General features: G+C 44.1%; 1 protein-coding gene across 3 annotated transcripts; it reads right to left on the bottom strand.

Moving 5' to 3' along the window:
* Positions 1-341: 341 nt before the first annotated feature.
* Positions 342-19,590, bottom strand: IL7 (interleukin 7). Of its 3 annotated transcripts, none has more exons than XM_054017123.1 (5): positions 18,806-19,590; positions 13,168-13,307; positions 10,587-10,673; positions 3,060-3,215; positions 342-1,506 (listed from the first exon to the last, which is right to left on the bottom strand). In XM_054017123.1, exons 1-5 carry the CDS (start codon positions 18,813-18,815, stop codon positions 1,357-1,359), a joined length of 543 nt encoding a protein of 180 aa, XP_053873098.1. In that variant the 5' UTR covers positions 18,816-19,590; the 3' UTR covers positions 342-1,356. The 3 variants fall into 3 exon arrangements, with proteins under 3 accessions (XP_053873098.1, XP_053873097.1, XP_053873099.1); XM_054017122.1 differs by having other exon boundaries at positions 13,168-13,297; XM_054017124.1 differs by lacking the exon at positions 10,587-10,673 and having other exon boundaries at positions 13,168-13,297.
* Between the last annotated feature and the right edge of the window lie 4,323 nt (positions 19,591-23,913).

Genomic DNA, 23,913 nt, shown 5'->3' with positions numbered 1-23,913 from the left:
CGCTGCTTGTGCAGAGACTTGGCAAGACTCCCTCTGAAGGGGAAATCGCAGTGTGACTTGGCTGGAGGGCTAAGTCACAAAGCAACCATGGTGCGACTCCATCAGTGAGAGGAGAGCAGCAATGGTGGAAGAGAAGAAAAGTGGCGCTGAACAAGGTGGAGCTACTCGCCAGCAGGAGGTGCCACACAACACTGAGTAGAGCACATGTGACAGTCAGTTAATCTTAACTACGGTGGCATTATCAGCTCTGTCTATGATATTCTCATATACCAAAAACTAGAACAGAAGCAATGATACCAAAAGAGACACCATTTTGTTAGATATATTAAAAGTGGGTTTTGTTACAAAAGAAGTAGTAATATCTAAGTAAGAAATTGTGAGGTATAAGCAACTAATAAATAGTTATAAATTCATCAAAAATTAAATATGAACACATAATTAGTAAAATGCCAATATATTATTCTCTGAAAATACTCATACATATCTTAAGTCATGTCTGTTTTATGTTAAATACACTATGTAAAATATATACACTAAAGTCATCACAATTAATGTAAGCTATTCTAACTATTCCTGCAGCTAACGGTGATTACCAAATCCACAATGCCAATATATTTTTCAAGTCAGCTGATCTTGCTCATGTTCAGGAGCTACCCTTTTCCCCATCCACAGGTCTTACTCTGTCTTGCCTCTAGCTACTTCAGCAGCGTCTGCGCTAGATCCCTCCAAAACTGATACCTCTTCCTAGGCTGTGTAAAAAATAATTAATTCCCCTAGCTTTTTCTGGCACAGTCCTGGTTCCATTTTTTGGCTTCAAAGCAGCTTGCAGATCCCATCAGATACCAGTACTTCATATATTATTGCATCAGCAGAACTGGCTCAGGAGCCATTCTTACCTAGCATAACTGTTAATTCTGATCCATGATGTAGTTATATAAAACATCATATTAATTTGACATTTTGCTTTCTTTGCCGTTTCCAAGATTATTTATTGCAGTAGGCACCTCAAAGTTTCTTCTCACCTTAAACTCATATAAAGTTACTGAAAAAACATGACCAAGTATTTGTAGATAGCTACAAAGTATAAGTACTTTTCATTGTGTGAAGGTGGGGCTACAGCATTCTGTTCTGTTTGTCTTTGCTTCCAATTGTGTTGTTAGCTTCCACTTCTTGAACTTTAGCAGTTCAATTTGTTGGTTTCCAATGGCTTTGTCCCCAGGAACAAGGTATTGGATCGTCTCATCAGAACTTTGGCAAAAAGTATTTATGTAAGCAGCCAGAGATACTTGAAGAATGCATGTAAAGTGCAAAGCAATAGTACTTTGAAAGAACAGACAGGATTGCATTTTAAGTTTTTTACCTAGCAATTTCTTTTTCAAACTTATTCCAGCAGGATCTAAGACTAGATATAGTTTCCTTTAGTTCACATAATTCTTGGCAACATTTTTTCTTGGGGCCTTGTGCCCCTAGTATGTCTTTGCTGGGTTGTGTAAGCAATATGCAAACCTGTAAAAGAACAGTTTTTAAATTGTTAATCGAGATGAGCTTATGTTCCTTTCTGCAGAGAAATACTTTAAAACATAAAACAATCAAATATATATCAATAAATGTAATTATCCTAACTGAGCCAGAACACTGGGCTACTCACAATAAGGCCATAGAATCTTAGTCACTTGTGATCACAATCCAATCAATACCACTAGCGGCACAGTGCCTCTTTATACCAAACCAGAAAACTCAGGGTACGTCTACACTACCCGCAGGATCGGCAGGTAGTGATCGATTTATCGCGTCTAGTGTATCTTAGGTCTACCCTTCCCCCCCAGTGTAGACCTAGCCTCAGTTTTGTCTTTGAAGGAAGCATGCCACCTGCTGAACTATCAACAAATCTTCCTATAGCATCCAGTAGTGCTTTGAAGGTTTCACATGCAAGTACTGACCTTGCCTAATCCTTGGTTAATTAATGCATATAAAAAACCCAAATCCAATTACAGTAAAAGCTTTGTTATCTGGCATGTTGGGTGAATGGGGGGCTGCCAGTTAATCAAATATGCCAGTTAACTAAGAGTTATATTTTACCAATTGCAGGGGTGTGGGGTGTGGAAGGGGATATGGGCTCTGGGCTGGGGGTGTGGGCTCCAGGGTGGGGCCAGAAATGAGGGATTCAGGGTGCGGGAGGGAGAGCCGAGCTGAGAATTGAGTGTGTGAAGGGGTGCAGGCTCTGGGGTGGGGCCAGGGATGAGGGGTTTGGGGTGCAGGAGGGGACTCTGGGGTTCAGGAAGGGGTGTGGGTGCAAGAGGGGGCTCGGGTGAGGATTGGGGTGGGCTCTGGGAGGGGGTTTGGGTGCAGGAGGGAGCTCGGGGCAGGGGGTTGGGGCTTCAGGATGCCAGATCTGGCCGGCACTCACCTGGGGTGGCTCCCCACAAGAGGCAACATGATGTCCCTGCTGCTCCTAGGCAGAGGCATGGCTGGGCGACTCTCCAAGCTGCTTCCGCCCGCAGGCACTGCCCCTGCAGCTCCTATTGTCCGCGGTTCCCAGCCAATGGGAGCTGTGGAGCCAGCGGGTAGAGCAGGGGCAGTGCATGGAGCCCCTGTGGCCATTCCTCCACCTAGAAGCAGCAGGGACATCATGTCACCACTTCCGGGGAGCCACACAGAGCCAGGTACGGAGCCTGCTGGCCCCATGCCAACTGGACTTTCAATGAAGATCAGAAATGCTGGTTTATAGAGCTTTCCGGTGGGTAAAGTGCCAGACAGCTCAGCTTTTACTGTACTATTAAAGGGTGAAACTGAAAAATTATGTTTCAAAAATATTATTAGAGGACTTATTTTGAAAAGTGTTAGTGCTTACCATAGAATCTTTCCATAGTCATCAAAGGGCTTTACATCAGAGCCTTAAGCTCTGTATCAAGGGGCATACTCTATGTGGTGAGTTTTATAATGTTTCATTTTGGTTGATGGTAGTAACCTTCTATTCTGAAGAGACTTAAGAGAGTAATGTACTTCCTTCTTTATATAAAAATATGCAAGGTAATTTGTAGGCTCTCCCAACAACTTACCTTTCTATTTTTTTGCTCTCTATCACATCTGCAATGTAGAATTTCTAATGTCATACACGAAACCCGAGCAGTTTGCCATCTGAAATCTTTGTTGATCTTTTTTTTATAAAAGAATTTAAGCATGTCACATGCCATATTCTGTAATGACCTTATTTCCTATGAAGAAAGAAATAAAGAAAAGATGCCTTGAGTTTGAGTTCCCTTTGATTTTATATAATGGTTGGCTGTCTTAAGCTGTTTCAGTAGGCATTAGCCTGTTTAGAAGCTGCTATGCTGTTCTCTTCCAATATATCATGTGATTAACCTGACTAAATTTTCAGACCCTTATAGTGTATGAAGCATTACTAGATGTGTTGAATTCAGTCTGCAATTACAACTGACACTGGTGGGTTTTGATCTTATCTAAAACAAACTAATATATCAAATTTTTAAAAGTGATTGTGGTTATGACAACTACCTATGTGTGAATTTATGAATATTAGTATGTATAGTAATAAGATTCTCCCCCTCCCCCCCCAACAACTTTGGCTTCTACATGGGGACAATGTCTGCCACAACATTATTTTAGAAATACTTCTTACTAGAAAGTGCAGATTATTTTGTAAAAGATGTCTTACATACATAGAATTAAAGATCAATATCTGAAGTGAAGATTAGTTGTATTGGTAACAACAGAAAAAATTTTGGTAGGAAAATAAAACAAAGCATTTGAAAGAGTAATTTTTACTTGTTAACTAACTGACACAAAGAAGGCATCCTGTTCTTCGTTCCATACTGAATGAAACTATTTTAAAAAAAATCAACATTTTAATAAATGAATATAATCTCTGTAGTATGAGATATTGGCTTCTTTGGAAACAGAATTACGACTTAAAGTTTCAAATAAAAATCAAGTACTGATGTGCAGTATGCATAAATTTTAGGCCCAGAAAAGATTAAAAGGAAATTATTTTATTAGCTCATAAGAACATAAAAACGGCCGTACTGGGTCAGACCAAAGGTCCATCTAGCCCAGTATCCTGTCTACTGACAGTGGCCAATGCCAGGTGCCCCAGAGGGAGTGAACCTAACAGTGATCTCTCTCCTGCCATCCATCTCCACCCTCTGACAAACAGAGTCTAGGGACACCATTCCTTACCCATCGTGGCTAATAGCCATTAATGGACTTAACCTCCATGAATGTATCCAGTTCTCTTTTAAACTCTGTTATAGTCCTAGCCTTCACAACCTCCTCAGGTAAGGAGTTCCACAAGTTGACTGTGCGCTGTGTGAAGAAGAACTTCCTTTTATTTGTTTTAAACCTGCTGCCTATTAATTTCATTTGGTGACCCCTAGTTCTTGTATTATGGGAATAAGTAAATAACTTTTCCTTATCTACTTTCTCCACATCACTCATAATTTTATATACCCCTTAGTCTCCTCTTTTCCAAGCTGAAAAGTCCTAGCCTCTTTAATCTCTCCTCATATGGGACCCTCTCCAAACCCCTAATCATTTTAGTTGCCCTTCTCTGAACCTTTTCTAGTGCCAGTCTTAGGAGCCCACTGTGCTTGGCTCTGTACAAACATGGAAAAAATGATGGTCTCTGCCCCAAAGAGTTTATAATCTAAATATAAGAAACTGATGGAGACAGACTGACAGGCATGGGAGGGGGGAGTACAAGGAAACAATGAGACCATATTGGTCAGTATGATAGGCTGTGGCCTCAGCACACCAGCAGTCTAACCATTGTCAAGTTTTAAAATGAACAGTTCTATAATACAAATTCTGAATACCAGGACTTGCTGTGATTACAACACAACAGTACCCATTAGCAGAATTTGTTACACAGAGATTGGATTATACAGAAAAGAAATCTACAACACACGAGTGCAAGTAAACTCTGGGGGAAAAAAAAGTGTACTAACCTTTCTGTAACTGTTCTTCGAGATGTGTTGCACATGTCCATTCTATTGTAGATGTGTGTGCGCCCCGAGCACAGCTGCCAGAAAATTTTCCCTTAGAGGTATCCATCGGGTCGGCTCTGGTGTGTTCTGGGGCCGTCTGTCCATAGCATTGGTATATAGGGCATTGCCAACCCCATACCCCCTCAGTTCCTTCTTTCCAGCCAACTCCAATAAGATGGGTAGGAGGGTGGGTCTTGGAATGGACATGTGCAACATATCTTGAACAAGTTACAGAAAGGTTTTCTTTTTTGAGTAATTGCACATGTTCATTCCAACATAGGAGACTCCCCAGCAGTTGTACAGGTGTCCCTAGCCTCTGGGAATGGGCGACAGGGAATGAATCACTTGATGATTACCTGTTCTGTTCATTCCCCCTGGGGCACCTGGCACTGGCCACTGTCAGAAGACAGGATACTGGGCTTTCTTATGTTCTTCTGTAGGTGGAGGGCTTGGAGTTTACTGACATGCTGACTGCAACACAGCTTGGTCAAATCCAGCATTGTCCCTAGCCTGCTGAGTGATGGCATAATGAGAAGCAAATGCGTGCACTGACAACCAAGTTGCTGCGCTACAAATGTCCTGAATAAGGACCTGGGCTCAAAACACTGCTGAAGATGCTTTGTGTCCTTGTTGAATGAGCGGTCAGGGTGGGAACACCCGCTAATTTGTAACATATGCAAACACATGACATGATCCATGATGAAATTACCTGAGCTCTGACGGAGAGACCTTTCATCCTGTTTGCAACCGCTACAAACACCTGCGTGGATTTCCGAAGCTGTTTGGTCCTTTCTATGTAGAAAGCCAGTGCATATCTAACGAGTGGAGCCTTTGCTCTTCCTTGTTGTATGTGGCTTCGGATAGAAAACCAGTAGGAAGATTGCTAAGGAACTGGGAGACCACCTTTTGGAAGGAAAGCAGGGTGAGGACACAACTGCACCTTATCCTTAAAGAACACCGTGTACAGTGGCTCCAAAGTGAGGGCACGGATCTCTGAAACTCTTCTGGCTGAAGTAATGGCCACTAAGAAGGTCACCTTCCAGGAGAGGTACAGTAACGAGCAAGTTGCCAGTGGCTTGAATGGGGGACCTGTAAGCTTTTATAAGACAAGGTTGAGGTCGGGGGAAGGGGGACTGGCTGTTGCACCTGCGGGTACAACCTCTCAAAGCCCTTAAGGAAATGGTTAGAAAGATGGATCGGTCATCCAAGGGTGAAAAGCAGAGATTGCTGCCAGGTGGACTCTAATCGACGCCACGTTTAAACTCTAATTGACTGCAGTTTCAAGTGCAGTAAGTACACTAGAATGAACGGCAGTGACGATCGCATAGGTGAGACACCGTTCTGGGAAGACCAGATAGCAAACCACTTCCATTCTGCTAGGTAAGTTGCCCTGGTGGAAGGTTTTCTGATTCCTAGTGCAACCTCAAGGACCTGCTCCGAGCAGGCTAGTTCTGTGGGGTTTAGCCATGGACCTTCCAGGCCATCAGGTGGAGGGACCCAAGATTTGGGTGGAGCAGATGACCGTGGTCCTGAGAGATCAGGTCTGGATGTAGAAGTAGTGGGATTGGTGACGCCACTGAGAGGTCCAGCAGAGAGGCGAACCAGTGCGAGCAGGGCCGAGCCAGAGCTATCAGAATGACCTGCACTTGATCCCGTTTGATCTTCAACAGGACCTTGTGCACAGGTGGAATAGGAGGGAAAGCATAGAACAGGTGACCTGTCCATGGAAGAAGGAAAGCATCTGAAAGTGACTCGGGGCTGTGACTCAAAAGGGAGCAGAACTGGTGACACTTCCTGTTGTGCTTTGTAGCAAACAGATCTACCTGGAGAGTCCCCCTCTGCTGGAAAATGACCTTCATGACATCTAGGCAAGGGATCACTCATGGTGATTGGACAAGGATCTGTTGAGCTGATCTATCAGCTCATTTTGTGCTCCTGGTAGGTAGGAGGCCTCAAGGTGAATTGAGTAGGTTATGCAAAAATCCCATAACCGAACTGCCTCCCAACACAGAGAACATGGCCACCATGTTGTCTGTTAGAACCAACACATTTTTGCCTTTAACATGAGGCAGGAATGCCTGACAAGCCAGGAGGACTGCCCTGAGCTCCCTGACGTTGATGTCTAGAAAGAGCTCTTCCGGGGACCACAGGCCTTGAGTTCTGAGGGGACCCAAGTGAATTCCCCAGCCCAGTGCTGATGCATCTGTGACCAGAGAGAGTGACAGATGGGGCCATGAAAATGGGATGCCCTTGCAAACCGCCAGTGGGTCCTGCCACCAATCGAGTGAGTTGAGAACCAGGCAAGGAATCATAAGGACCATATCCAGATGAGGGCAGTTTGGCGAGTACACCGAGGCCAGCTATGTTGGGAGAGGTCTGAGGTGTAGTCTCACATATGCGCAACATAAGTACATGTGGCCATATGACCCAAGAGTCTCAGACAACTCTGGGCCATCGTCATTGGGCGATCCTTGAGGCATGCTATGAACTCCATGACTGCTTGAAAACACCTTTCTGGGAGGAAGGCTCTGGCCTGGACAGAGATAAGCACAGCTCAGATAAATTCTATCCTCTAAACTGCGGTAAGGGTGGATTTCTGTGTATTTATAAGCAGGCCCAGGTCCTGGAAAATCAACTAGATGAGGTGGATGCTGGACTCCTTCTGAGCCCTGGTTTGGCCTCTGACCAGCCAGTCATTGAGCTAAAGATACACCTGCACCCGTTGGCTCCTCAAGAAGACTGCTACTACTGCCATGCACTTTGTAAACACTTGTGGGGTAGTTGACAGGCTGAACGGGAGAACTGCAAATTGGTAATACACATGATCCACTATCAATCTGAGGAACCTCCTGTGTCCCTGAAAAACTGGTGTGTGAAAATAGGCATCTCTCAAATCAAAGGCGATGTACTAGTCCCCTAGATCCAGGGAGGTAATGATGGACTTACCAAGGCGACCTTGCAGAACTTTAGCTTCTTGAGATAACTGTTAAGCTAGCGCAGGTCCAGGAAAGGTCTGAGACCCCCCCTTGTTTTTTTCCTAATCCCAAAAGCTGGGAGTAGAACCTGCAACCCCTTAAATTCTGTGGAATCTCTTCCATGGCTCCCACCTGTAGGAGCAACTGCACCTCTTGGGCCAGAAGTTGCTTGTGAGAGGAGTCCCTGAAAAGGGATGGGGAGAGGGGTGAGGTGGGAGGGAAGAACTGAATTGAAAGGTATATCCCACTTCTATTGTGCTCAGTACCCAATGGTTTGTAGTAATATGGGACCACTGCCCGAAGGAAGTGGGACAAGTGGTCCACAAACAAAGGGTAGGTTGGATCCAAAGTTTGTGTGACTGGTATGGCGTCCTCAAGTGCCACATCAAAAGGCCTACTTAGAGCCCCCTGAATATCTGGGAGGAGCGGGCATTGATGTTGAGGAGGACTGGGGTGAAGGCCTCTGCCTGAAGCCTTTACTCCTCTTTCTCTGAGAGTCCTGCCGGGCCGGCAGAGGGAAGAACCAGGAGGAATGTTGGGATCTATAATGCTTCTCAAAGACATTGGGGTGTAGAAGCCCAGGGACTTCAGATTATCCCTGGAGTCCTTGAGGTCATGAAGCTTGATGTCTATCTGCTGAGAAGAGTGAAGTGCCCTCAAAGGGAAGGTCTTGGAGGGTCTGCAGAACCTCATGTGGGAGGCCTGAGACTTGGAGCCAGGAACTCCTACACATGACCACCGTGCAGGCCATGGACCTGGTCTCTGAATCCTCAGCATCCAGGGCCACTTGTAGGGAAGCCCTTGCTAAAGACTTCCCTTCCTCCACCAAAGAGAATTCCCATTTGGCCTCTTGGGGCATTGAGTCCTTAAACTTTAACAAGGAGTCCTAAGTGTTAAAGTCACATCTGCTCAGGAGCGCATTTGATTAGTGATCCTGAGCTGCAAACCGCCAGTTGAGTAGACCTTCTTCCCAAACAGGTCTAGCTTTTTTGCATCTTTTGCTTTCGGGATTGCCCCTGTCACTCTCGCTCATTGGCAGCGGAGCCACCAGGTATCCGGTGGGGGTGGGATGAGGATACAAAAACTCATATTCTGTAGCCAGGACAAAGTACTTCTTATCAGCTTTCTTGGCCATGGGAGGTAGGGACACCAGGGTTTACCGTAGGGTTTTTATTGGGTCCATGATGGCTTCACTGAGGGGAAGGGTCACAAGATGTCCACCAAAGAGTGAGAGGACTCCTGAACCCCCTCCACCTGAATGCCCAGGTTTTGGGCCACTCTCTTAAGAAGCTCCTAATGGGCCTTATAGTCCTCATGAGAGGGTGACATGTCAGCTCCTGTCATGGCCTCATCAGGAGAATAGGAGGAGGAAGCTTGCACTGGCAGGGAGCACTAATACTCCTTGCTTTTGGCACCGGCCAGGTCCCGTGACGTTGGCTCCTGGTACTCGGTACTAGAGCCTGGATCAGGCTCTGCTTGAAGAAGTGGCAGCACTCTTCCCTCGCAGGCCACCGAGTATGAGTATCTCCATCGAGGATCCTGAATAAAGGGAAATGCCCACAGGTTCTAGAAGGACCACTGTGCAGGCACCTGCCACTAGCCAGCAGGCCAAGCAGTCGACGGTATGGCCTGGCCCAGGTCCATTGCAGGATAGTGCCGACTTGCCTGTTGGGGCTGACTCCTGTGGGAGATATACGACTCCACCTCCGAGGACAAGAAGTCTCTGTGCAGAGACCACGGAGGAGCGGTTCCCATAGGTGCCAGTGAACAGTGTCAAGGCAGGGAACACTGGAACTGGGCCATCACAGCCAGCTTCCCTTTATACAGTACCAAAGGCTGTGGAGTGGCCCAATGTGGGTCGCACTCTGTTCTGGTCTCCATGCCTGGCCATCTTAGGGGTCGGGGAATGTCCTCTCTTGACTGGCATCTTCTTCTGTTTTTAACTCAGCACTGGAGATGCTGAATGGTGCTGAGGTGCCCAAACAGCGGCAGGAGTGCTCCTCTGTGACACCAAGGTGCTTGGTGCCGAGTTTGAATGGCCTGGCTCCAATAGAGGTCCAAGCACTGCTTCTATTAAGATGGACTTCAGCCTAGCATCCTGGTCATTTTTGATACAGGGCTTGAAGTCCCTGCAACTCTTGCAGCATTCCCAAACGTAAGCTTCCCTTATGTACTTAAGGCAACTGGAATGTGGGTAGCCCAGAGGCATAGCCTTGCTGCAGGAGCCACAAGGCTTGAAGCTCAGCCACCAAGGCATGCCTCAGTACTGGGAGCGGAGGAAACTAACTCTAACAACTACAAGAGAAACGTAACCAACTATGAACAAAACTATATGTATAGAAAGAAAGGAAACAAAGTCCACTGAGGAAGACTTGCAAGATAAGGATAGAGCATTTCCAGCGACCATCATGGGTGGTAAGAAGGAACTGAGAGGACGTGGTCAGCAGTGCCCTACATACCAACGCTATGGACGTGTAGCACCAAAGGACACCAGAGCCGACTTGACAGATACCACGGAGGGCATATTTTCTGGTGACTTTGCTCAGGGTGCGCAAACACCTACATTCCAACCGACATGCAATCATTCAAAGAAGAAGTTGTCTTTTACCTGAGTATCATTGCAGAAAAACGCACTGGGGTTTTCATGTCTTTTATTCCTGCAGCACCTGTCACGATACTCTTCAGACATATTTTCCTATAATAGATCATACGTTAAATAATGTAATGGTGTTCTAATCAAGTTGGCTTGGTTTCTCTTTCAACACTTGATGAGCTTAACTCCTTACACTGCTTTTAGGACGGCATCAAGAGTAGCAGTGGAAATAGAGAATGCTGAATTTTTTCTTGGCAAGTAACCTAAGGAGGAAATAATTTAGCTATAGTTTGCAAGGGTAGTTATTTATAATTTTGAAACTACAGATTCCACTTAATTACTTGATTCTTAAGTGTTTTTTTGTTTTGTTTTTGTTTAAAGTTTATTCTCTTAAGCTGTAAGTCTTGCCCCTTTGCTCCGCCATTTTTTCCCCTTTGTTTCCTTCCTCCACACCTTTCTTTATGTCATCCAGATGCTTGTAATAACCTCTTGATCCCCAGGGAAACACATTCTCTCCCTCTCTTCTTTCCAACCCCCCTCAAAAGTCTCTCTGAACCTTGCAGAAGAAATGTATTAATTCATATCAATATTATGTCATCCTATATTTTAAAAAATTCAAGAAAGGTTTAGTCATCTCTATCCTTTGGGTTTCCCTTTGTATTTTTGTTCCAACTTTGTCAGTGTTTCAGAAGCACATCTGAACAAAACTGACTTCAAACTTTGGAAACAGTAGATTGTGTAAACAGAGAGGTAGTGACTCAACACAAAGCCCTAAAGAGTCAAATATTCAAAGACATAAAACAATTAAGAGAGTATCAAACAGCTGTTTGTTTGCTGAAGTGCTGAAATTCCATTCCAGACACAAGGGCCAGTCAGTCAGCAGCTCCGCCTGACTTTTCAAATAGCTTCACAATAATCACTCTGGTTGGTAGGTAGGTAGCTCACTGGGTGGGACAAAAAGACAGTGAATGAAACCCTAGCTCCATTGGAGTCCATGGCAAAACTCCCCTAGACTTCAAGGGGGCCAGGATATACCCACTAGCTGCCTGTAGTTAATCTCTGCAGTCACCAGATATGGAGCAAAATCACAATGAGCATTGCCACACATAACCTCTAATAGAAATCATATTTTACTCTTGCCATTCTTTTAAACTCACCCATAATTTGGGGGGAATGATCATGGGAACCTTGGTTCTTGAGAATTTAAGAAACACATACCATAGTTTGGGGGAGAAATCAACATTATTCTCTCTGTGTGGTGACATTGCTTATTGACAGTCATCAAAGTTTTTATTTTATTCTTTAATATTTTTGCTCTGTGAACCACTGCACTTATAGAAATCTAGATCAAATTTAGCCTTGAGCATAACCTTGCAAATCCTGCTCTGAGTCAGACTAGACAGAAATTAGTAACTAAAAGAAAAGTAACTGTCTTACACACACTGCAGCAGCGTGGTACTTATCAGAACTATTAATTATGGTGGCTCGGTGAGTGTAATGGGGGAAAAGATCCTTCTGCCTCTAGGTTCCAGGTTCAAACCAGAACACAGATTTTGTAGTAACTGAAAGTTATTTGCTATCAATATGTGATCTCAGGCAAGAGGCTAGTGGACACCTTCCACCACACAAACAGTATTACTAACAGTTCTTTCTGGTAATTTAAGCAGACAGAGAAGCGCTGATTAGACATGGAGACTGAACAACCTCTCCAGAGCTGGGGTAACACACATTGGCTGGGAAATGAGGGAATCAGCATAATAGGTGCTGGTGCTACCCCTATTCTGTGAGGACTACAGATTTCAATATTCACAATCCCATACCTTTCATGAGCACTAAATTCACAGCTCCTTAAATAAAAATTAAATAGCAAATACTTTCATTTTTTCCTAGTCTCCTGTGGAATTCTAATGAATAGGAATGATTCACTTGATGTAGAGAGCTGTTGACTTAAGCATTCTATTTAATGTGCTGGCACAAAGATATAAAATACTTGATGAATGGTCTGGGTATGTCAGTTTTCCCCTTAACTGGCCTTTCACATGGATTTCAAATATGGTGATTATTTCCAGTTTGGATCATTGTCAGCAATGAGAGGTAGAGATCAAGACTGAGGACCAGTTTTTTAAATGCTGACTCTGGTTTGTGCATATATTCAACAGAGGGCATAAAACTTCAGGCAAAGTTATAAAGAGATGCAAATTATGGGTCAGATTATGTAGCTTCTACTCATATTGAATAGCATTTACAAACACAAGCAGTCTCAGTGACTTCATCACAACTACTGTGTAAGTGCTCTCCAATGGGATTAGGTGTTACACAATCTAGACCTAAATATTTTATATCTCTAACTACCTGTTGCAAGGACACAATCATCTGAGTCATATCATTTGCACCTGCAAATAACTGCATTCACAACTAGGTGTGAGTGCAAAATTAGAGGCTGCATCGTTATGTCCCCTAAAAAAAAACTGCACACCCATTTTAATGTGTGCCTTTCATTGTGACATTTAGGATGAATTAACCTTAAAATTATTCACAAAAAGAAGACCTTTACTTTAAAAAAAAAAAATTAAAACAAAAGAATATGACTACCTACCAGCAATTCAATATCGTGGCTTAGGATATTCTCATATTTTTCACGTATTACAGTTGTATTTTCCATCCCACAAGTAGATGAATTTACTGGCAACAGAACTACGAACAGAGGCAGAATCCCAAAGACAGACCTAAAAAAAACTAGATTACAACAACATCAATCAAGTATATATTTAATACCACAGAGTATGCTCTATTAATTGTTATAAAATGAAGTCTCTTACAGTAACTTATCTGGGATTTATTGTTCAACTCTACCAAATAACTGGTACATTACAGTCCATTTTGGGTATGAAATGTGAAAATGCCTTTAAATATACTTTTCTGACAAGGTATCTTTTAAATGCATTTTCAGAGTATGTTGCCCTAGGGGTATTAACATAAACTTAGTTATTACTTTTGTTAGCATTAATTATGTTGAGGGGACAATAATATCCTTTGGTGTATTGTTAGAAATCCTGAAGTACTACAGTATACAGCAGATGAAGTATACAAGTTTGCAAGTATAATTTTACTTTTTAAATATTTGGATGGGGGGGGGGGTTAAAGTAAAGTTAGTGCTCATGAAAGACACTGTCCTATTTGTCCTCCATTGGGAAGGTCGGGCCCCTCAAAGAGTCATGCAGGCTGCCAGTCCTAGAAACTAAAATAGCCTCCATGTGCCAAATCTGCTTTGAGTGAAGTCAATGCAGAAATCCAACTAAATTCAATGTACATGTAACAGCTATTCTGTAATATACGTTTCGCCACAGCTCCCTACCAATGGACCTTAATGCTGTCTTGGAAGGATTACCTCTAGGAATAAGAATATAGCTCAGTCTTCATGCCCCCTCAATCCCTCTCTGCTGATGTTGTCAATTGTGGTAATGTTGATCATGGGGTAGACAGCTACCCTGTAGAAACTGAACTGAGAAACTCTTTTCATCGCTGTTAGTCAAATTTCACAGTCTTTATTTAGGCAAATTTCCCTTTGACTTTTAATGAGAGTTTTGCTTGAGTAACAGGCAAATTCTTTATCCCTATCTTAGGTATTTCAAGGGTACCCATCAACAAAATCATAAGTCATTGAAGAGCCATCCAAGAGAAATAATTTATCGCCACTAACAGTCAGGGCTGGATTTAAACAAGTCAAATAAAGGTGATCGGGTCAATATCTCATTACACATTCCTTGACCTAGTCAGGTCCTAAGAACATATATACAAGAGCACATATAACACACATTGTCCAGGAAGCCTGGGCACCTAATTTAGGCCTGTGGATTACACTAACTGGCAGGGTGCCTAAAAGTTAGGCATTGCAATACTGAATCTAAGTCTCCTCAGTAGAGCTAGCCCTAGGCACCCGTCTGCATCTTTAGGCTCCTAACTAACTTTAAAAATCTGGTCCAAAGTGCTTTATAATCTCTTGAGATTAAAGACATAAATATAGTAAATGTAAGGCTGTAAAAACCTATAATTTATTAAGGCTGTATCTGCCATCTATGTATCACATAATATGTCCCTGATCCTGCTATTCAGACCTCTGACTTCTACAGAGTCACCGAGTTTAAGGCCAGAGGGACCACTAGATCATCTAGTCTGATCTCCTGAATATCACAGGCCACCAGCACTGCCCCACACCCTATTCTAAATGTAGGGTTTAAAGTATTACAGCCCCCAGGAATTTAGATGATTATGGTACACCAATGGCAGAGGCTCCTGTAATGGTAGGGAAATGATTAAGTGAGATGTACCCAGATAATCCTGGCAAGTGACTGGCACCCATACTGTGCAGAGGAAGTCAAAGGAAACACAAGGTTGCTACTAATCTGACCTGGGGAAAAATTCAGTTAGACTCTGAGCATATGAGCAAGAACCAGCCAGGCAAGCACCCAAAAAACCCCAGAGCCAGTGGCCCACTCCACCACCCACCCCAGAGCCCTGGCCCACTCCATCCGATGTCCAATCTCCAGCTGTGGCCATCTCTGATGCTTCAGAGCAGGGGTTGCCAACCTGTGGCTCCAGAGTCACATGGAGCTCTTCAGAAGTTAATATGTGGCTCCTTGTATAGGCACCGACTCTGGGGCTGGAGCTACAAGCGCCAACTTTCCAATGTGCTGGTGAGTGCTCACTGCTCAACCCCTGGCTCTGTCACAGGCCCTGCCCACACTCCACCCCTTCCAGCCCCCTCCCCTGCCCTCACTCCTCCCCCTCCAAGCCTCCTCCATGCCACGAAACAGCTGATTGGGAGGTGCATGGAGGGAGGGGGAGGTGCTGATCGGCGGGGCTGCCGGTGGGTGGGAGGTGCTGGGAGCGGGTGGAGGGGAGCTGCTGGGAAGCTGCTGACGTATTACTGTGACTCTTTGGCAATGTACATTGGTAAATTCTGGCTCCTTCTCAGGCTCAGGTTGGCTATCCCTGCTTCAGAGAAAAGCGACCAAAACAGAATGAAAAACCACAGCATGGGGGAGGGGGGGGGGGGGGAGGGAAGAATCCCTTCCTGCAGGTGGCCAGCTGAAGCCCTGAAGCAAACTGGAAGTGAGCCCCAGGGCTGCTGAACCCTACCCCGTCATACAATCACACTCATACATTGTCCAGCTCTCTCTTCAAACTAATTAAGTTGTTTGCCCCCACAACTCCTACTGAGAGGCCATAGGAGAACCAGAACCTCATCCCTCTGATGGTTAGAAACCTTCTCCTAATTTCCAGCCTCAATTTGTTCATGGCCAGTTTATATCCATTTGTTTTTGTGCCAACACTGTCCTAAATAGCTCTTTACCTGCCCTAGTGTTTACCTCCCCCCCCCACACACACACTCCCCTCAATGTATTTATAGAGAGCAATCAGCCTTCTTTTTGCTAGGTCAAACGAGTCAAGCTCTTTGAGTCTTCTCTCATATGATAAACCCTCCATTCCCTGTTCATCCTAGTAAATCTTCTCTGCACCCATTCCAGTTTAAACGCAACTTTCTTGAACATGTATGACAAGAACTGTACACCAAATTCCAAATGAGGTCTTACTAGTACCTTATATGGTATTAATACTTCTCTAGTTCTACCAGAATATATCCAAGGATTGCAGTTGCCTGTTTCACAGTTGCATCACATTACTGGCTCATAGTCATCCTGTGATCAAGGAACACAGCCAGGTCTCTCTCCTCCTCTGTCACTTCCAACTAATGAAACCTCAGCTTGTAGCAGAAATTATTATTAGACCTTAGGTATATGACCCTTGCACTTTGTACTATTGAATTCCATCCCATTTCTCTTATTCTAGTCTTCAAGGTCATCCAAATCTTCCTGTATAATATTCTGATCTTCCTCTGTACTGTCCCTCCCAACTTTGTACCCCCATCAAATTTCATTAGCATACTCCTACTTTCTGTGCCAAGGTCAGTACTAAAAATATTGAGTAAGATTAATCCTAAAACCAATCCTTGAGGAATGCCACTAGTAACCTACCTCCAGTCGTTTTGGGCACAATCTGTTACATTCTCCCCCTTTAACCAGTTCCTTATCCACTTTACAATTCTTATACTAATCCCCATCTTCTCTAATATAACTAACAATTTTCCAGTTGTTTCATATTTCAAAAGACAAATAACAGTGGTCTAAGTCTGTCATTAGTGCAACAGATTCCAACAGTAACATTAAACAAGAATGAATCAGAGCCCTTATAGAGATCAGTATATGGCAACAACACTGTAGCCATAGACCTACTTAATCTAGCAGTTTGTGATTAAAGATAACCTGCAAAGAAAAAAGAGTTGGGCCTATGCCATTACTATTAATTTTTGTTGCCTCTCTATGATCTATAAAGAAGGCCCGAAAGGTTTGTTGGCATGTGTGGTTTTTTTTACATTAGTAAATTAGGTCCTAATGAACCCATAATACTGACAAATTTATTAGAGCATAAGCTTTCGTGGACTACAGCCCACTTCTTCGGAGTGGGCTGTAGTCCACGAAAGCTTATGCTCTAATAAATTTGTTAGTCTCTAAGGTGCCACAAGTACTCCTGTTCTTCTTTTTGCGGATACAGACTAACACGGCTGTTACTCTGAAACTTGCCATAATACTGATACCATAACAAGAGCCAAGAAAGAGACAGACGATTGAGAAGGAAAAGGATTTTCAGTCAGATTGTTTATAATTAAAAAAAAAGTGATTATTTATCTGCAATGACTCATTGCCATTTTGAAGGAAACGAAACTTTTAACAAAGTGAACATTCTGCTCTTCCAGTGAAAGTATATGAGTTCATAACTCCTACTTCCTGAAATCCCCAGCCAGCAAGAGTTAACATTCGTGGGAGTTTCAGGCAGAGGAAAAAGCCCATATTTACAAAAAGCAAACTTTAGTCCCTTCAGTGTACAAGAAAAGGGCCAGGCAGGCACACTATCAATGTTATACCACCCAGGGGCACTTCTATTTCCTCAGCAACACCCTTGCAATATCTGTGGATTAAGTGACAGTAATGGAAAGCTACCAGGTTGTAGCCTCCTCGCAGGGTTTCAATGCTTCCGAAAGCCTCCACCAGAGGCTGTTCAGAAGCACCAGCAGGTCCAGTCTGGGCTTTCCCTGCTGTGGCTCAGAGCACTGGGCAGTCAGGGTCGGCTGTGTCCTTCAGCCCCCCAAGCCATGGAAATGCCCCATTGGCCTGAAGGAGAGAAGAGTGTGTTACCTTCCTGCACCCAGCTTCCCAAAGCAGGAGCATGCACAAGGGGGGACAAGCAGGGGCACAGCCCCCCTAATTAGTGGGGGCACAGTGGAGGGAGGGAAGCGGCTCGTCTGGCCGCATGGGGTAGTGCCCTTCCAAAAGCAGTCAAATTTTTATTCCTGTGCAGGCCCCCTGCCCCAGAGCAGGATTCTGCCAGAGCCTGCAAACCCAGGAGGCTTAATGCATCTCCCTCCCCCTCGGCTGACCAGACAGTAAGTGTGAAAAATCGGGATACTTTTTTTCCTCCGGGGATAGTTGCCTATATAAGACAACGCCCCTAATGTTGGGACAGCTGGTCACCCTATGGCTGAGAAGCCCCTGGCTGGGCGCGTGGGGACTCTCAGAGGCACCCGTTTGGTGCCTACCTCAACTTTGTGCGGGGCTCGGTGCAGCGTGCCTGCCTGCCCTTGGCTTGGCATGGCAGGCCGTGGGCAAGGCGCACGCCGCGGGGAGGGGCGGCTCTTCCCTGCAGGAGCCGAGGGGGGAACGGGTGTTAGCGGACCCGCTCCCGGGACGCCAGCCGCTGCCTGGGGGCAGCCGGTTTCCCTACGGGGCGTCCGCGGGCAGGTGTTTGCACCGGCCTTGAGAGCGGCGGCGGCGCTCCCTTGCCCGCTCCTCAACCCCTGCAGTTCCCACCAGCGCAATCCTGATTTCCCGACACCAGGCAGGCTGGGAACCGCGCGCTTCCACTTTCGCTCTGAAAAGCTGGGAAATTCCCGGCCGGAGCAGCGGGGATAAAAGCACCTTCGCGGGCGCCGTTGCACCATTGCGAGCGGTAGCTGCCAGGGAGCCAGCGCAGCCGGGTGAGACGCGCGCGCCGCGGGGCAGGGGCAGCTTGGGCTGCGGGCGGCAGGTAGCGGGCTCTGCAGGCTGGGGTGCAAAATCCGCAGGGCTGTGCGCCGGGAGGGCTGCAAGAGTCGCCGGGTTCCCGTGCACGCCCCTTACCATGGAACATTGTCCGCAGGGGGAGGTAGAGAGAGCTGCGCTGGGGGCTTCTCGGTCATGGTGGTGGCAGAGGCTGGTGCATGGCGCGAGGCTGGTGCAGAGCGCGAGGGGAGGCTCTGGGAGTGCAGAATCCGCCGGGCCAGGCTGCGCCACGAGTTGCTGTGCGAAGGAGCGGGAGTTCCCTGACTCACCAGCCCTCTGGCCGCATCTTCCTTGGGGGCGACGCGCTGGCTCCGCGGGGCTCTGCTTTTCCCATGGGACTTCCGCGTGCACAAGTTACTTTCACTTTCTGCTCTGCCCGTGTGGCCCCTGCTCTCCAGCCAAGGCTGCCGACTCAAGGGCTGCACCGCGGCCGGAGGCTGGGCAGGCGCTCGTGTAGGAGATTCCCCTCCCGGGCGCTCTGCCGCAGAGCAGGTGGGACGGCGAAGTTAGCGCGCTTCCCTCCCCCCTGCGCAGAAAAGCGCCCCCAAACCTGCCCGGTCAGGGATCCGTCCGCGAGTCCACCGAGATAGCCAGAGCCTGCGGTCAGAGCGCGGCTGCGGGGGCGGAGAAGGGGGGAAAAGGCAGCGCGGCACTCCAAAGGCCAGAGCCCCACCAGAAGTGACAGCTGGAGGCGCTGCTTGTGTGGCTCGTCCCGGTCCGTGGAAGAGGAGGTGGGATCACACATGCCGTCCACGCCCAGCCCTTCGGGGATCCCAAAGTGCGGGCCGAGGCAGAAGGATGTACCTTGGCAAGGCGCGTGGAAAGAACCATTCGTTAGTAATCAGGCCGTTGTGAAAGGCTGGTTTTTGTTGTTTGCTTGTTTTTTTTTTTTTGTATGTGTGGGGTGGGCGGGCGTGCTGCCCGATCCCTGGCTGTGAGAGCCTCCCCACCTGAGGGCTGCACCCAGCTTGCATCCAGTAGCATGTGATTGAAATATGTAACGTGCCGCCGGGTGGAGGTTACTTTTGGACTTCCTTGACTCGTTTTCAACGCTCCTGAAAGAGCGTCGGCCAATCTTTAGTTCGATTGAATTGTCCACTAGTTTATCTTGCTGGGGCTGTTTAGGTTTCAAACGATAGTAATGACTGGAGAGTAATTGCAAAGTGGAGAAAGCAGTTGGCGAGGGGGGAATGCACTCTGAGCCATGTGAAAAGGTTTGAAATGTTACCTATCCAATAAACAATACCTCTCCCAGCGAGTCTGCTTTAGCAGAAAGGCCCGCCCGGTCGTGCAAAGCGCTGTGCGTGCGTGGCCCCTCACTGAAATCTGTGGAGCTCTGCCCACTTCCAAACCCCAGCAGTCTGCTCACGTGGATCTCCATGCAGGATCGGGGCCTAACGTTGATAGCTAGTTACATGGGAATGAGAGTTTTGCCTAACTAAAACTTTCAAGATTTGGTCCTTAATTAGATCTGTTCATGAGACTATTGAATTCATCACTGGTTTTTTATTGGTTTTACTGGGCAAGCATGCCTTCCACCCCACCTATATCGAAATTTGCCATCCCCTCTGGTCTAAAGTAGCCTGACTTGGTTGATATTCAATTCAAGGCATGCTGCAGGGCTTCTTGGTGGGGGAAAGCAGTTTGGGCGGGGAGTTAAGGATAGGTCATGATTTAGGGTGTTAGCTGGCCTGGCTGTATTTGAAGAGGGTGGGGATTACCCTGTTCATGATTTGTGATTCATAGTAAAGAATTGGGAACCCTTGGGGGGATGAAAACTTTGCATTGTAAGGCCCCAGTCCTCCAAACACTTGTGCATGGGCTGAACTTTACTTACTGAAGTAGTCCTATTGACTTCTGGTGGTACTACTGCTATGAGTCAAGGTAGGTGTCTGTGTAAGTAATTGCAAAATCACAGCGAAAAGTTGTACCAAATTCACATATTCACATGCTAGCAAACAGTATGTAAAACTTATAAGAATACTTTATTTAGCTGGCTTTAGATGTTCTGGATAAAAAACACTAGAAAATCAGCATATCAAAAAGATGCAGATATGAAATATAATCATAATGATTAATAAAACCTTCCATAGTGTCTCATTTAGTTACTAGGCTGCGTTCCTTTAATAATCCATTCTGAAACTTAGAGTTAAATCCTGAAGTCAATGGGCATTTTGACGTAAGTAGTGCCAAGAATACACCCTGCGACTTCTAAATAAATGTAAGTGGTTTTTTTTCATGGTAATGTATTGTTGAAATATGCACAACTTTTTTTTTTTTCTGTAGTCAGAGTGACAAGCAAACCAATAGCTTAGTCTGATCACTTTGGCCAGGGTCTTGCAATTAGATTCACATGTAGGCATGGATCTACCAGTGTTTGAAGATCTTCCTAAGTAAAATATGAACAAATAAATAATTGAATGCCATCATCCAAGGACATTATTTCATAAATGCTGCTTAATATGAAAACATCGCTCTGTCGTAGAAAAGCATCAAAAGTGTAAAGAAGCTTGGTTCCCAAAGCATATTCAAAGTAAACTAGAAAATGTAAACTTATTTAATGGTCATGTAAAAAATAAATGCAATACTTCTTTCATCTCTGTAGTAGCTTCTCGTTTTTTAACATGGTTTTGTCATCTGTTAAAATTACTCAGATTATCCAAAGAGAAATAAGACTATTGTGAAATCAACTACTGTTTTATGACTAAGATTTATTCAGCAATAAATTAATCTGAATGTTAAAAGCAGCAGGGATTGAAAATTATGGTTGTGAAGACTCAATGTAAAGCAACTCCATGTATTATGGGAATATCTCAGCATTCATGAGTTCTGGATGAAAGAATCATATGATATTAAAAAGACTAACTGATTTAACCCTAAGCCAGTCTAATTAACTGATATCATTTTTCAAATTTTAGGAAACATGTTTGATTCATAGGGCCCAACCGTGCTAGGAGTGAAGTCAATAGCAAAACTCACTCACTGGAATGGGACCAGGCTACTGTTTAACAGAAAAATCTTAGGTCTTGATTCTATAGTCTTTACTTGGGGAAAAACTTTAATTGACTTCAGTAAGCATGTTGCCTGAGAAGTACTATAGAATTGGACACATTTATTGAATTGCAATACTAGACAGCGCCAAAAAAAATCAAATATTTCAGTTTACTATTTATGATTTGGCTAACTAAGCAAGAGTGGAGAGTTGGTGGTTTTCTGAAAGATTTAGGTGATGATTCTTTCTGTACATATAGTATTTTTTTGTCTGTTCCTGTCTGTAAATGCATATGTTTCCTGTATTCATTCACTGATACATAACCTTGATTTCTTCCAAGTTTTGAAAAATAACCAGAAATAATTTTGAAAAACAGAGAAAGCATTGAAGTTTGCATTTCAAACAGTTCCAAGATACCAGTAACATTCTCAATTTATCCATGATCATACTCCATGAGTTTAATATATGATTTTGTGAAGATAAGTGCTGTTCATCTAAATTACCTTCAGTGGGTATTACTGGAATGACAGACTGGATTACTTTTTTTAAAGTAGACCTGTTAATGTTCTAACTTTCTGCAATGATGAAAAATAAATAGATAATAGGCAGCAATTACTGCAACATATTAGTTGGAAGAACATTTAAGGGCCCAATCCTTCAAGCTTTCACTTTAGTGGGACTATTCATGTGGCTAATGCTGGGCACATGCTGAAGTGTTTTTTTAGGGTTGGGACTTACTGCTATTTACATTTTATATATATTTTAACTGCTTTTCAATAAACGATAACATCTTTGTACATAATTGCGTAAGTTTAGATTATAGCCTATTATGTAAATCATATTTCTGCAAAATGGGTGAATGATTAATTTTAAAAACTATATTATCAAAATACATATGTAGCAGAAGAGCTTTTTTTATTTTGGGGTAAAAAAGCTAAATGTTGTAGTTGAGATACATACTGACAGAATCCAATAAATTGGGGTTTCTGCTATTCATATCCTTATATTTTAAGTATAAATATATGACTGGTGATAGACTTAATTGAATTTTCTCATTCTCAGTTTGTTACAATTTAATGTTAAATATGCTAGGGGTTTTCTATACATTACAAAAAGCCTTTGCTTACTTGGGATTCAATGTCAAATGCATTGGGCACCCAGAACTTCCATTTACATGCAGGTTTGGCCTTATTTTATAGGGCAGCTAGACCTAGGGTTCCAATCCTATAGTTACACCAAAAATGTTAACTGACTTCTGTTAATGCATGATAGATACTTCCCCCCCCACCCCCCCCGCATACAGTGATTGTTATCTTTAGAGTTGTATGTTATAGGACAAACAGGTGACATGAATTTTGGAACATTCCTAGATTTCTAAATCTTACCAGGAATGCCCTATATTGACTTTTTTATAAAAACTATTGTGGCGAACAAAACATACATACTTACAGACTGTGTGTTAATATCATTTGGAGTTGACAGGACAAATCAGAACTCTTTCATAATGTCACATTTCTCATAAAAACATCACAGTATAAGTACTATAACACTTCAAAGGCCAGAATAAACCTCACTTGTTAGTTGTACACAGCATAATTATGAGGAAGGGATTGAGTTAGGACTGAAAAAAGTAGTGACCTAGACACACATTTTTTAAAAACACATGTTTTATTTTAAACTGGATTATGTGTGGAGTCTGGATTCTGACTAAAATCTTACTAATAACTTTCTGAAAAGTGTAAGGATGAAGCATGCCTTATTTGACTCTTCCTTTAGTCCATGACATAAAGGATACTGCTGCTTTATAATGAAAAGATATATTCAATGTTTGCCCAGCTTTTTTGGAAATATTTTTTAAGTGAGCTCTCGATTGAACTCCAAAATTCATGCTTCACTGAAATATTTTCAGATAGGTTTTCTTTCCTGATTTGTATTTATTACCTTTCCTATTCTCTAGAAGAAGTTTCCTAGTAAAGTGTATCATAATTTGTAAGGAGAGAAACTTCTCACATCTTCTGTTAAGACACCTTATGTATACATACTTGGAAGGCTCGGTCACAATTAATTGATTCAGCCAATTATTTCAAGTTGTCAACAGTGAGACGTTTTATCTGATTTGTCTTGTCAACAGAACTAAAGTTTTAAAGAAGCACAAAAAGTATGTTTTTCTGTGAGATGGTGTTGGGCGCCTTAC

This window comes from Malaclemys terrapin, chromosome 2, assembly GCF_027887155.1.
Source record: "Malaclemys terrapin pileata isolate rMalTer1 chromosome 2, rMalTer1.hap1, whole genome shotgun sequence".
In the NCBI taxonomy this organism is placed as follows: Eukaryota; Metazoa; Chordata; order Testudines; family Emydidae; genus Malaclemys; species Malaclemys terrapin.
The sequence above is the reverse complement of the archived record's forward strand: the minus strand, read 5'-3'. Positions and strand labels throughout refer to the sequence as shown.